Genomic DNA, 14,297 nt, shown 5'->3' with positions numbered 1-14,297 from the left:
TTTTTATATGCAAAATATTATGTATACAATCAGAAATTATTGAATGGAAAGCTGTCATTAAATGAATTCTTAGCCAATGTAAAATTTAAATACATCTTCGAAAAATTTAATTGTAGTTAAAGCGAATTATTTGAAATAAGAGTGTACTGTAGGATGAGTAATAGCGTGTATTGATGATGTATTGATGTATTGTAATTTTCGATCTAGTGTGTTAATAACTATATTATACTTGTAAGTTTTTTTCTTTTTTTTTCAAATTATTGTATTTGTTTATTTTTACGTTATTCTGTGCGTATTTTTTTCTATTGAAATGAATAAATAAAAAAATAAAAAAATAAAAAAATATATATATATTTGGGCTGAGAGCCCAAGCATAAAGAATGACATGAGAATGATCAACTTTTAAGAATGAAAGGATGCCGAAAAAATTTCACACCTCTGTCAAACGCCTGCCGTGAGTTTTTAATTTCTTTTCTTGATTTCTTACTTCTCTGCGAGTTAATTGTCGCGAACTCTTTTCAATAATTGCATAGCTTTCAGATTTCAGACCTTGTGAAATGAATAGGCCTCGAATAAAATCTAAAATTATCTTTTCCCTACTCCAAGCTGGAAATCAAATTTTATCAACGTTTTCAATAATTTGTTAAAGCGTTGTTGTCGAGTGCGCACGTGTTCGTGCTGATGGGTTGTCATCATCACGCAATCACCACGCAAAGATTCGTTTATCTTGCGTCATCATTGACTAATCACCTTACAGGCATTTATCACACTTCCCGATACTACTTGCGGGCATTCAACACAACTCCCGATACTATCTGCGCGCCCACTTTGGTCAAATTGAGATTTTTCCTGTATACTATCAGAAACCCATAAGGGTTAAAACGTGTAACGCGCATTCACAGCGTTTGAATATTCAGTTTTTCCAAGTACCATATTTGGAAACACGAAGAGTTTGTACGCGAATGCTTTAAACACGTAACGACACACGCAACCACATTTTCGGTTTGGCGGTGAGTTACTTGAATTCCGACCTTAACGCCGTAAATTTCTTACAAAAACTAAACAAATTCATTTAGCGTATCTCCACAGTTGTCTCCAGACTACTTACGACGATAAAACAGGAGGATTTAACCAAATTCAATTTTATTCAACCAGCTTGTACGCCATCGAGCGCGAGCTAGCGCGCGCTGTGAATTCAATTCAAATGTTGCAATTTGGATTGGTTAATTTTTCCTCCTGATTTTCCAAATATGGTACTTAATGGAAACAAATGTGGAAACGCTTTGTACAATGCGAATCATAGAGAGTTACACGTTTCAACCCTTATGGGTTTCTGATATACTGGTTTTACTTCGACTGTGATATAAAATTATTGTCACTACTCAAATAGATACTACTGGACACTTATTCAATTGTTTTTGTTTTTGTTGTTTAGTTTTGACTATTGGACACTAATTGTTAAATTTTTGTTACGGATTAAACAAAAGCACGCTAAAAAATACGCAAACTTTTTAAAAAATTTTTAACATATTCTTGTCAGTTATTTGACATTCTTTAAGGCCCGAGGATAGATAACTGAGATAAATTTAGCTGATTGTGCCATGTTTATTTTCTTTTGTTTCCATTATCTTCCCTTGGATCCCCTGGTCAGTTGGTTAGTATATATCACATGTATAACGACTATAAACTCCACTTCCTCCCCTAATTCCTGGGTTTCGCGTTTCTGCATTTTCCACTTAGGTTAATATTCAAATTCTTCGCATTCTTCAAGTTTAACAAGAAGTCCATATAAAATAATGGCCCTACGTTCCCTGGTAGACCATTCCAGCTCCTCATTGCTAAACTCCCGGTCGATCTGCTCTGTAGCATCGATGGTCTCAGGTCCAACTTTGTAACTGTTCGGGTTGATGCGCAGCTGAAGAACTGTTTTGGCAGCAAATGTCTTCTTCGTCGATGGGTCTTCAAAACTAAAAAATACACCAACAAATAATGTATTAACAAGTTATTCAGCGTTAAGTTGTATGATACGACACCGTATTTGAGTTTAAGTTCCCAACAGATCCAAAGGCCAAAGCTCAGAAAACAATGGCTTTTAGAAAACAAAAAAGAAGCAGTTTAAGCCAAGCAAGCACTCTTGCATTTGTGCGGCTCATTTTACCGAAGACCGTTTCAAACAAAATCCGGCGGTACGAAGTTCTCTGGGTTCTGCCTTCAAGCTGCGAAGATTTGACCTAAAAGATGATGCTGTGTCAACTTCTCTTTTTTTTGACCGGAAAACGAAACTCGGGAAAGAATGCCCGCTAAACACAGAGACTCCCCTGTCCGTTCAGCTTTGGAAATAGACCATATTCGTATTTTCGGTATTGGACTGGAACTAGCTTGCAATGAATGCTAACAGGGGCAATATTTTCAAAAGCAAATAACATGAGGCTATTTTTAAAGTGCCCCTGAGGCCAAATTTTCGAATATTAATCTTTTTTCATTTTCACGTACAATGTGGCTCTCTTACTTACCTTGCCGAATTTCAAGCCGTTTCGAACATCGGAAGTCAATTTTTTTTGGGCCTTGTTGTTCGCGATTTCACGGCCGCCATTACTTCGTCTTGTTCCTGAAGCTCTCATTGGGGCCTGGTTACGAATTACAGGATGTGACGTCAAAGGCTCATCTCGAAGACTCACGTGGCTAATTTAATGCAGTGTTCTTCACTGAAAACAACACGATCGCAGACTTTTATTAATTATCAAGGAGGCCTTTGACAAATCTGCGGTGCTAGGAGAGATATGACGGGAAGTCGCTGTGTAGTGCAAGGCTGCAGCAATCGCTCTGATCATAGTGCTGGGATTTCTATGCATCGCAGCCCGGCGAACAAAACCGATCGGGAAACGTGGGTTCGATTTGTTCGACTTCACCGCGCCAATTTCAAACCTCCCGGTATTTTTGTCATATGTTCTGAGCACTTTCTGGAGCATTGCTTCGAAAGGACGTTGTATGTTAATGGCTTTCGGCGACGACTCCTTCCAGGATCAGTTCCAACTGTTTGGAAAAAGCGGCCAAAGAAGCCTTCCTCCTCGCGAACCCATCGAAAGGTAAGCGCGCCAACTTTTGTTGTTTTGTTTACATGTTTCAGCGGCCACGAAGCTAAGCATTAATCGAGGACTGATGTAGTTTGACGATGCTAGTGGTATTTTCAAGCGAAATTTTTTATCGCGCATAAACTTTTGTCGCCAAAAAGAAGAACTGTTTCATAACAGGGTTACAACAGGAAATAGTTCGCTCGCTTACAATATTCCCGCGTTGGGCTAACAAACTGTGGAATTGTGTTTTATTTCTTTCTTAGACCGTCAACGAAATATTACGAGCTCAAACTGCCTCGTCCGCTGGTCTTAACGAGGAAGACATGATCTCCGTTGTCCAAGAACACGACCAGGTAATAATGTCAATAGACCTTTTCATGATTTTTGAGCCATGACAAATCGTGACAAATTCGCGGCAAAAAGGTCTGTTTCTTTCCAGTTTCTTGGTAGGTAAAAGTGGACCTGATGATTTTTTTTTATCTCTTCGTCTTAGATTTCTCAAAGCTCATCATCCCTGGGTTCGGAGTTGACTGATGTCTAGGAAGAAATTATTCCGGTATGTACATATCACCTACAACTATAAGCTTTGATTCTCTGTATGCAAGTAATCTTTAAATACATGAATGTTATACTTATTTTAATACTGTCTTATTTACAATATAGCCCAGAGCGGATTCATTCCCCCTTGAACCTGCAATGTCCACTACACATGAAGATACTCTTGCTGTTTTCAATCACATGACAAGCACTCCAAACAAGGTAAGCATTCAAAGTTTCTGTCATTTCTAGCCATACATATTTTTCGTAATTATTTACTTTTTAGTTTGTATCCAAAAAAATTGGTGCAACTTTGTTGTATATTTTATAGAATGGCACCCTCCAGTCCACACCACCTACAGTATCTCCAATTGCATCAAACAACTCCAAATGTAATTCATTACAGAAGGTAAGTATTGCAATGATGCGACGAACTTAAATCTCCTAAAAGCACATTAACCAGAACAGGCAATATATGATGATTATTGCATTCTAATACCATGTTATTTTCCTTTCAGAAGCCCACAGACGTCTCTACAAATACAAATCTATGCGGTAATTGTGAGAACTTACGGAAGGACAAGAAGAAACTCCAAAGAAAATTACGTGAATTGACACAAAAAATGAAAGAGAACCAGGATGAGTGGGCAAAAACCTTTCATGAACTAAGCCAATCACCACTAAAATCAAAGGCTTCAACTTGTACTGGTAAGACTGATGTACACTAACAAATTGTTGACACAGAACAATCTCGATTTAAATATTTCCTGTTCATTCACATGGTAACAATGATAGCAATAAGATGAGTGAATTGAAAAGGCTTGCTAAAATGGTCTGTGATACCCCTTAACCCTTTAAGCCCCAAGAGTGCCAACGTCAAATTTCTCCTTACGATATCAGTACATTAACAAGAGAACAGGTTATGAGAATTGACAAATAATCACTTAAGGAAAAATACTTTGATCGCTTTACAAATTCTCCAACTGTAATACTATAGAAAAATGTATGGAAATAAGTAAAGAGAATTTGTGTTTTGATACTGGGGCTTAAAGGATTAAAATAGGAGATGAGGCCGTGCCTCATCATGTTTGTGCAGGATTGTAGTGTCCACCCAAAAACTGGAGGCACACAGTTAAAATAATTGAGGAAATGCACTGTTGTATCTCAAAACAGTATATCTATACATTTTTATTGGAATGAGAACTTATAATTATTAAACAAAAAGGTGTAACCAATAAATAATTGCCTGGTATCTCTATCTACTTACCTATCTCCTCTACCTACCCACCCACTTACTGATCTACCTGCCTACCTATGTACCTACCTAACTTCTTACCTAACCATCTGAAACTGAGGGCTGGCAAAGGTTATTTTCTTATAAATTAATCATCTTCCTCATATCCCTGATAGCCCTCAGTTTCAGATGGAAATGTTTTTCGAATACTGTTGTATACACAACAGGGAAGTGGAAGGCGATTTGATGCCCCAACATATTCCCACACAAGTCGAACGAATTGTCTGTAGGCAACAGACCGGAGGAACCTGTAGAAATAGAACAAAGAATTAGAAGTGGTAACATGCCAATGAAATAAATTTACGCATTCTTTTTCATTTTTGGGTTAAACTAAAACTATTTATACATGTTTTCAGGACTTCATCAACAACGAAACAAATTTCAAAATAGTGCTTACTGTAGTTTATACCTCAAGGACATAAATTATATACAATGAAATCCCAAAATTACTTCAAGAAATCGAGGGCAACAACAGTGTTCGAGCAAGAAAGGTGTGAAACGACTTGGCTCGACTCTTTCGAAAATAACAAGGTTCGAGCAAATCGCGATTCCACTAAAACAGCATCAGTGTGAATTTTAGATAAGAAATTTGAATGTTGGAGATAACAAACCTCTCACATTTCTTTGAGACTAATCCAGCAAGGAAGCAAGCACAACTCTGACATCTTAAGTTTATCATTAGAACTTACTCGTTCTCGGCCGTGTCGCCCTGAGACAACATGGTGGTGTAGGACTTCTTTGCCTTTGTTTTTAGGCCTATGCCCGCAGTGTGTAGCACCCAGCGATTAAGACACACATCTGAGAATCCGGGATGCGAAGTTATGCATTCGCCTTCTCTTTCTTGCTCCTCCATCCGTTCAACACATCTGTTGACTTCCGTGCAACATCTGCATTCTTCGTGTTTGACCACAAACTCTAGGGAACAGTTCGAACATTTGCACCTGAAACAAAGACAGGAAAAACTTAGATTGATGGTTCTACAAAGACACATTTATATCTGCTGAATATTTACAGCCCAGCCGTAAGGAACGATTTCAGGTCAGCACAAAAACAATTGCAAGGATACAGTACAAATTTGTACAGGAGTACATATTTCGCATAAATAAACGGCCAATGAGCACTGAGATTTCCGTCCAAAAATGACACAAATATAAAATATCCTAATACAAACCAGTTTTCCACCTCCTCTTCTCCGGAAAACCTGCCCCAGAGAATTTCTTCCTCCTCTTCTTCCAGGGCAACTTGCTCGACATAAGCTGCTGCCTCTTGCTCATTTGCAACAGGCTCCAAGCTTTCATCGTACGGTAAAAACTCTTCATTCGTTGAATGAAAGCTGCCCTCGGAGGCTTCAGAGGACTGTTCCTCAATACTTTCAGAAGAATGATCCGATAAGTTGTCTGTGGAGACACTAGCCATTTCACAAAACGTCCCAACAATACTACGAAATACACAACAAGAGCGATACAAACCAACAAAATAGCGACCGATTGCAAACGAACGTGGAGCCTTTGACGTCATCACCAAAGATTCCGCTGGGAAATTGCATGCTCATCTGGAACGAAATTTTGTAATGGCGGACGCATTTTTGGCGACTTTTAAAGCCGAAAATTATGAGGAAAGAAGGTTTGATGTTTATTTTTTTTTTGCAAATGTAGTTACTACTAAACATAATGAAATATTCTGTGAGTAAAAATGCTCGAAATAAGTACCTCGATTTTCGTCTATCCGCCCGCATTAGCCTACATTGCAAGCTAATTCCAGTCCAATACCGAAAATGCGAATTTGGACTATTGGAGAAATGATTTGGCAACTTTTTAAATCTACCTAGAACTAGCTAGAATATTTGTTTTGATTTAAGCACTTTAGTTTGTTGGTTTGGCTTGTCAAGCATAAAAATTTTTCAATTTGTAAGTACAATATTCTCATCAAATAATTAGCTTCCATGTGCACGTGTTTTTCGACGCGTACAAAATGAAACTTCTAAGATTGTATTTATGTTGGGTTACCACCGTTTTCGAGAACTACCAGCTAAATAAAACTTACGTCTTTGTGGCCAAAATTTCAACGTAAAACAGATAATAGAAACAAAACTCAGTGTGTCGGCGGGGACAGTATATAGACGCTCTGTATTTATTATTCAGCGCTTTTAAAATTTTCCTTCAGGTGAAAACAACACGAATTTATTCATTTTTACACTGTGTGATGCCTTAGGTTTTCGAGTTCCCATAGAGAAATATCCTTCTTTAAGTCAAACTAAATTTGCCGTATTGAATTGGAAAACTAGTCAAAATTTGCTGTGTGTGCAACGAACAAGCGCCTTGTCGCAGCGACTTGTTTTGAAGTAGAACACACGGAGCGACTTATCGCAGAGATCTGTCGCTGCTGCTTGTCGCCTAGTGTGTGCCGACCCTTAAGGTGGATGTCCACTGACGCGTAAATATTTACGTAAGTAAAACGTGCGTAAAAAAGATATGTAGGCAAATTTCCACTATCGCGTAAAAAGGAATAAAAAGCGTTTCTTTTTTACGTGCGTTGAACGTACGTAAATGCACGCATACCTGAATTATCAAGTTGGTGAATAGAGTGTGTTATTGGCGGCCATATTGGAGGAGTGAAACAATAAATTGTTTTTCCTTTGGGAAAAATCATTAAAGGTGGATTTCCACTGACGCGTAAATATTTACGTACGTAAACCGTTCGTAAAAAAAGATACGTAGGCAAATTTCCACTATCGCGTAAAAAGGAATAAAAAGCGTTTCTTTTTTACGTGCGTTGAACGTACGTAAATGCCCGCATACCTGAATTATCAAGTTGGTGAATAGAGTGTGTTATTGGCGGCCATATTGGAGGAGTGAAACAATAAATTGTTTTTCCTTTGGGAAAAAAACATTAACATTTTTATGCAAATATCTTGTTGTTTGACTCTTCTAACATGGCTGCCATGAAAACACTTTGTACCACACGCTAGTTAAAGAAGTGCGTGAATATGACCAAGAGGCATTTTATAAATACTTCCGAAAGAAACCATCAAGTAAAAAAAGATTTGAGGCGACCTTCCCGGATTACCGGTTCAAAGCCTACGTGACCTGACGCCAGGCGTTTTCTTTCACTACTGCGTTTGTGTAATATAATTCTGTAGTCAGTTCTATAGATTATTGCTGGAAATGTTCGGACTTTCTCGATGAGAAGTGCTTCTACATCTGCATCTGTGGAAATCCACCTTAAATCCACATGGTAAGTGGTTTCATGTGACAAAATCCACAAGTATGATTGGGTAAGTCGCCGCGTAACCGCAGACAGCCGCGAAAAAAGCTGAACTCAGTTCAACTTTTTTTTAAAACACTCGCGATCGCTACGTGCGTATACGTGCGTGTAACGTACGTAAATACCAAGAAAAAAACGTGGCATTGGAAATTGGACAACGTAAATTCGACGCATTAATCGCGCGCGTAAAATTTCATTTTTACGTACGTTTACAATTTTTACGTACGTTAACGTGCCTGAACAAAAACGCGACAGCGGAAATCCGCTGCGGTATGTCTATTTGACATGTCCCCTCGTGTGTAAACACCCTTTTGTACGCATGCATGCGTGCATGCTTGCGTGTATACATAAAACGGAAATCATAAATAAGAAAAACTTAAAAGGGGACACGGAAAAAAATTCTGACCACCTGCTGGGTTGTGCGTAAATGTCGTCTCCAGCGTATCGGACACTCGGTGATACAAAGATCTGCTTTGTGTCAAATCCTGGCGGTTTTCTATCTTCATTGAAATGTCCTTCCTCCTCGCTTAATTTCCTTCCTCCGAGTGCAATATCCCCTACACAGAGAAATGAAATATGACGAAAAGTGCTAGATTAACAAGTGTAACGAATCAAAGGAGTCTATTACACATTATAGTTCACCACTAAATTTTCTCCTGTTCTGATCTTTCAGCCAAGGGCATTATCTTCCAATAAACAAGCAAGCCAGAAAGGGGTTAATTTGTTTTATAACCCTCCGATTAATTTCCACAACGCGCTTTATCGCCAGTTAATTTATATAAGAAAACATAGAGTAAGGGAGCGGTCATTAATTATTGGGGGGAAGGAGGGGCTGCAAATTTGAGGGGAAGGCTAAGATTCATTGGGCTCCCATTTGGGGAGGGCCAAATGTTTTTGGACCCACGATAAGGGGAGGGTCACAAATGTTTGGGCACCTGTTTTAACAAATAAACTTTTTAAATATTTTAGGCTACTTCAATCCACCATCCATCTCCTCCTTGGTAATGTCCCTTAACCAGCAAACAGCGCGTGTGTTTATCAAGCTGAATCTTTTATATCTTGAAGGTAACTCATTGTGAAGATTTCTGCAGTGAGCCAAGTTCCCTGCGAAGAACATTTCTTTACCAATTTTACTAGCAAGCTAGCTACTTTGGCTATTTGACTAGCAAGCTAGCAATAGGTAATACATGTAAAAGCTTAATAATTTCTGGTCTGTCCGTTGGCACTCAATTGGCTTATAGAGTAGTGACTTGTTAAATGGTCAAAGAGGCTTTACACGTTCGATCACGGCTGCTTTTCATTGGTATAAATTGATTACTCTTTAGCATGTTTAACATTCGTAGATGCATTTCTAATCATTTCAGAAGTCCTAAAACAAACATTTTCCCGGGGGAGCATGCCCCCGGACCCCCCTAGCCTTGTTTAAGTTAAGGATCATTAGCTGTTTGGTTCAGGCTTCTCAAGCCTCGTGCATTGAGCGTGAGACTCGCGCAATCAGTTGCAAAATCACACTAAAGCGATTATTTCTTGCATTTTACTATTTTGATTCAAACAACCCATTTTGATCATATCTATTTATATCATGACACGTTATAAATAATCGCCTTAGAAACACACTATTTTGCTATTTTTTTCTGTTTTACCTGCTTCGAATAGCTCGAACAGCTGAAAGAGTTAAAACAAGAATCTGAGTAGCTTTTCTGAAAGCGGCATCATATTGCTACTCAGAATCGCAGAAAAGTGATCTAAGAGGATTAAAAATTAAAAATTTTCTGGGGGACCATGCCCCCAGACCCCTCTTCAGGGCACACAACTTCCCTAAGAACTAGAGAACTACTTTCAATGGTTTTCACCTTGCTGGGGCGGGTTGCAAATTTCTGGGCTCCAATTTGGGAAAGGGTCACAATTTTTGAGCCCACTTCTTCAAAAATTTAACCCCCCCCCCCCCCCCCAGTAATTAATGACCGCTCCCTAATAAACCTGGCGTTAATGTGGTTCAAACAAATTAATTGTAAGTTGATTGGGGTTTACGTGATTTTTAGGTCTGCGATTTCATTAAAAGTTAGAATTCAATAAGGTGACTTTTGTTTTGTGCTTGCCTACAAAATCGGGCGACGGATATCAAATCGGACGGGGTATAATCGCTGGCTTGTCGTTTGATTTTGTACCACGTGATGCGTTTTGTTCAATGAGCGCGCGCAAATATTAATGGTTGGATTCTAAAAGAATATTTACCTGGAAAAAGAAGATCTGCACATTCAAGGATTGCATTGACGCTATCTAGTCTTGTGCCATGGAATGCTACGTGCCATTTGTCAAACACATCAAGGGCGCTAGCTCTGGGTTCCTCCCTAAAATAATAATATATGTTTCAAAGGAAGAAAAATTCGCAGACTCACTTATCTGACTTATTGCGTAGTAGCAATTCAAAGAAGAGTATTGAGTTCGGTTTGGAGTTGGCCCTTGATGCATGAAGCCGTATTGCTTTAATTATGAAACATCTGTAAAACTAAGAGAGATTCGAACTTCCAATTGCACTTCAATTTCAAAACTGTGTACATGTTCTACTACTCTGTTCTCAACATAGAATGCATATGTAGTGTTCTCAACACTGAATGTAACTTAAATTTATCAAGCGGTATATATATATTTACTTGAGCCCAAATCGACACCATCCTACTGGAATCCCATAGGCCTTTGGAGGTTCCCCGCGAGTGTAGTAGTCCTTATCGCCCCTGGCTTCATGACACTCGTTACAGTAACACATGTCGTAGTTTTGATCAAAGAAAGCATCTGAAAGAAAGTCAACTGATGTTAAACTGAGTATGTGGTAAGCAACAAAAAGATGCGATATAATTTAAAAAAGGTGCAAATTAAGATGTCATTACGAAACAACTTCATTGTACAATACGTTGTCAAAAAAAAGCTATACGTTTTTCTCACAGTACGGGAGACGTGTGCGTCGAGCACTTGACGTTACGATTTCGCTAGGCTAGAGAACTCTAGCCAAAAGCCACGAGACACATTTCTTTCAGAGACCAGCACTTTATATCCTACATTTATGTGCTTACTTATGTCACTCGTTTGTCACGTATAAACAGGCCCAGCCATGGGGGTGGAGGGGGGAGGGGTAGTGGGATTCCAATATACCCCATTTCCCCCCTTGGATACCAATGTACCCGAAAACTGCAAAAACGTCGATACCAAATACCTAAATTTATTACCTGAAAGCCATGTCCGATAACAAAGCTAAGGCTGGTGTAACTAGGGGGCGGACTATTATTTGTTTGGAGGGAAGGGATTCAAATTTTTTTCAAGACAAACATTTTTATGTGTTATTGTCTGTGTAAACAATTTTTTTTCGGGCTGTGAATTCCTGCAGACAATTTTTCCTTTGGTGTCCAAATAGTGGCCTTTGTTGGCTATCTATGTATAGAAGATAAAACAACATGTCCTTTTCCTTTTTTTACCTTTTTGCAATGAGCAGCACCTGCGTGAACTACTAAAGTTGAACTTTTTTTTTCTTCTATATAGCTACGTGTTTCGTGTGACCAGCGCACGCCTCATTTGATCAGGAAGTTTAACAGTAATACAAACAAGTAATTCAGGTTTTTCAATGACATTTTTATAAGCAGCTTCCGATTGGGAACTAGGTTGATGTGACCACAGAAGGGGCCGTGTGGCCCCTTTTTTCTAGAAGGGTCTGGGGGGCATTCCCCCCCCCCCCCCAGAGAATTTTGAAATCTAGAAGATCGGAAATGCATGTGTAAATGGCTGACTATCTATTGTCATCAAACTGTCTCTGCAACAATTTATTAATCGAGCCATTTTTGCCCTTGCAAACAAATTTCTTCAGGATCGCAGGCGGATATAGTGACGCAAGAACTGCAGATTTTTTTTAAAAAAAAAGTGACACAAGCACTCAGGATAAGACACTTTAAAAGAGAGAAAACACCAACATTACGCTTATATACAGAATACCAAAAATTTAGGAAAACTAAATACTTAATACCTTGGTTAAAAACGCCCAAGATACTGTATAACGGTCAAGCAAAGTCAGAACGAAGAGTGAATAGTAACGAAGGGGGGGCGTTCTTCTAAACAACATATGGCCGAACTCACTGTGAAGCTAGGTCTCATTATATGATAGGCGAATAGTTGTTTTATTATAATTTACACAGCTAAATATTAAGAACTAAAAGATGGTAAAAGATGGAAACAACACTTGCTATTTTTTGCTTGCATACACAAAATAAAATGCTATGTTCACCTCTCGCGGGATGAATATATCGTCATAAGCCGAGTGTTTCGACCAGTTAGAAGGTCCAGGTGTTATGTTCACCCATGGAAATTATACTTAACAATCGCCTTTATTTTGAGCCGGTTTCTGTGGCAATATTAATAATAATCAAGTAACAATAACTTTAAATACCTCGAAGCTCGAGAGAGGATAGGAATTTGCGACATCTCTTTTGAAAGTCACAACTTGGCCGTCGTTCTGCAAATGTTGCAGCTGTATAAAAGAAAAAAATCATCAGTTTAAGTTCAGTTCCGGCAGATATGTTTTCTTGTGAGAGGTATTGTTTGCTCAGTACTTATATACTTTAATTGGCCAATTTGTAAATTTTACGTATAGCTTATCACATGTCTCATGAAAAATGCTCTCAGGGTGATAAACACACCCTAAGTTAAGTTCTGATAATTTCCTATGTTTAGGAGGTCGTTCCTCATCTAGCAATCTGCTTTTGCGTGACATCCCAAATAGCGGCTGCGAAGGAGACTATCCCTCCTCCTCTCCGTTTGTAAACTGCGTTTATCCTCCAGCAAGTTCATTTTAACACTGGCTAAAGTTTCTATCTTTATCGAAAATGTTCAGACACTGAGAGTATGGGCATTGAAGCATCAACAATCTGTCCTCTTAACATTCCCCCAAAATCTCCCTACCCCTATCCCCACGCCTGGTTAATGTTGTTTGTAAGAGATAAATACCGAGAACGGAGGTATTAATCCATATACATCCCGAGGGCCGTAGGCCCGAGGGATGTATAGGGATTAATACCGACGTTCGAGGTATTTATCTGACTTATTTTATGATATTATTCATGAGGGATCATTATATAAAGCCCGTTTCCAGCAGGACAAAAGCTGTCTAATTAGTGAAACCTCGGCTCCGACCGTAAACAACATATCTTTCTTCTATTGTATTGTTTCCATTGTGCGGTTTTCTCAAAATGGCCTGATCGTGCGCTTTTCACGGTTTCGCAACCAATTGTGACTTGTCAAACTTATTTGAATAACACAAGACTGTTTTGATGTTTTGACGATTTGTTTTGCTCGGTGTGATGTTCGCAAGGAGCGGGTTAGTGTGTTTTGTACGGCGTCCATAATGTACGAAGAAAAACCTCGAGAGAAACGTCGAGGAGTTGAACCAACGACAGGAACAAGGTCGACACTGAATTCCAGATAAGTTGTTAGGAAACGTTTAGGAATGTCATGTTTTCAGGAATGAAACGCGCGTTTTTGTATTTAAAAAGGATAGTCAAGCAGAAGGGATTTTTAACTGAGGCAATATGCGGCGACAAATTCAAACGAGCTTTTCAAATTGCTTATGTCGATTCTGTTTTTCTTGAATTTTATATTTCCGAAATGAATTTATCAATAGAAGAAGGCTTATTAATTTTGAAAGACTTCAAATATCAGGAAAAGTAATCCTAAGAAATGTTTGGGCTGTTTATATGGTTTAATTTGTTTTGTATTTGGTTGCTTTAAAAACTTTATTGTTGGAAATGTGGATTATAATTCGTCCACAGAAGGGGTTTGATTTGGTCAGGAAGAGATAAGTCGTAGCCTAGAATATTTATGAGAGGTTTAACAAATTTTCCCAGGTTTGAGGTATTTATTTGTATAAATCCCTGAAACGAGGGATTTATACAGATAAATCCCTGAAAGGAGGGATTTATACAGATAAATCCCTCATTAATAATCATAAATTCAATTCATAAGCCCCGCTATTCCCTGCTACATTATCAAGCCCTCCCCGGACTTTCAGTTAGTTAATATTCATCAGGGTTGTATGTTAAATAAAGGTTGTTGAATAACAAAAGAAAATGTGTCAATCATGAAATAAT

General features: G+C 38.6%; 2 protein-coding genes across 2 annotated transcripts; both read right to left on the bottom strand.

The window, feature by feature from the left end:
* Positions 1–484: 484 nt before the first annotated feature.
* On the bottom strand, positions 485–12,682 carry LOC144641350 (neuralized-like protein 4; the record flags this gene model as incomplete). The annotated part of the gene is made up of 5 exons (XM_078500367.1): positions 485–1,967; positions 8,579–8,726; positions 10,405–10,520; positions 10,824–10,962; positions 12,602–12,682. Coding segments are annotated over 5 exons (710 nt in total), but the record flags the coding sequence as incomplete, so codon positions are not given.
* On the bottom strand, positions 5,591–6,321 carry LOC144641349 (uncharacterized). The gene is made up of 2 exons (XM_078500366.1): positions 6,077–6,321; positions 5,591–5,846 (listed from the first exon to the last, which is right to left on the bottom strand). Exons 1-2 carry the CDS (start codon positions 6,319–6,321, stop codon positions 5,591–5,593), a joined length of 501 nt encoding a protein of 166 aa, XP_078356492.1.
* Positions 12,683–14,297: the final 1,615 nt, after the last annotated feature.

The sequence above is a fragment of the Oculina patagonica genome, unplaced genomic scaffold (assembly GCF_052425735.1).
Source record: "Oculina patagonica isolate OP01 unplaced genomic scaffold, crgOcupat unplaced87, whole genome shotgun sequence".
NCBI classification, from domain to species: Eukaryota; Metazoa; Cnidaria; class Anthozoa; order Scleractinia; family Oculinidae; genus Oculina; species Oculina patagonica.
Note: the sequence above shows the minus strand (reverse complement) of the source record. Positions and strands in the feature narration are given on the sequence as shown.

Coding starts and splice junctions, on each gene's coding strand:
- LOC144641349 (XM_078500366.1), bottom strand. CDS start 6,321: ATGGCTAGTGTCTCCACAGACAACTTATCGGATCATTCTTCTGAAAGT. Junction 5,847..6,076: donor GAAGAGGAGGTGGAAAACTG/GTTTGTATTAGG, acceptor TCTTTGTTTCAG/GTGCAAATGTTCGAACTGTT.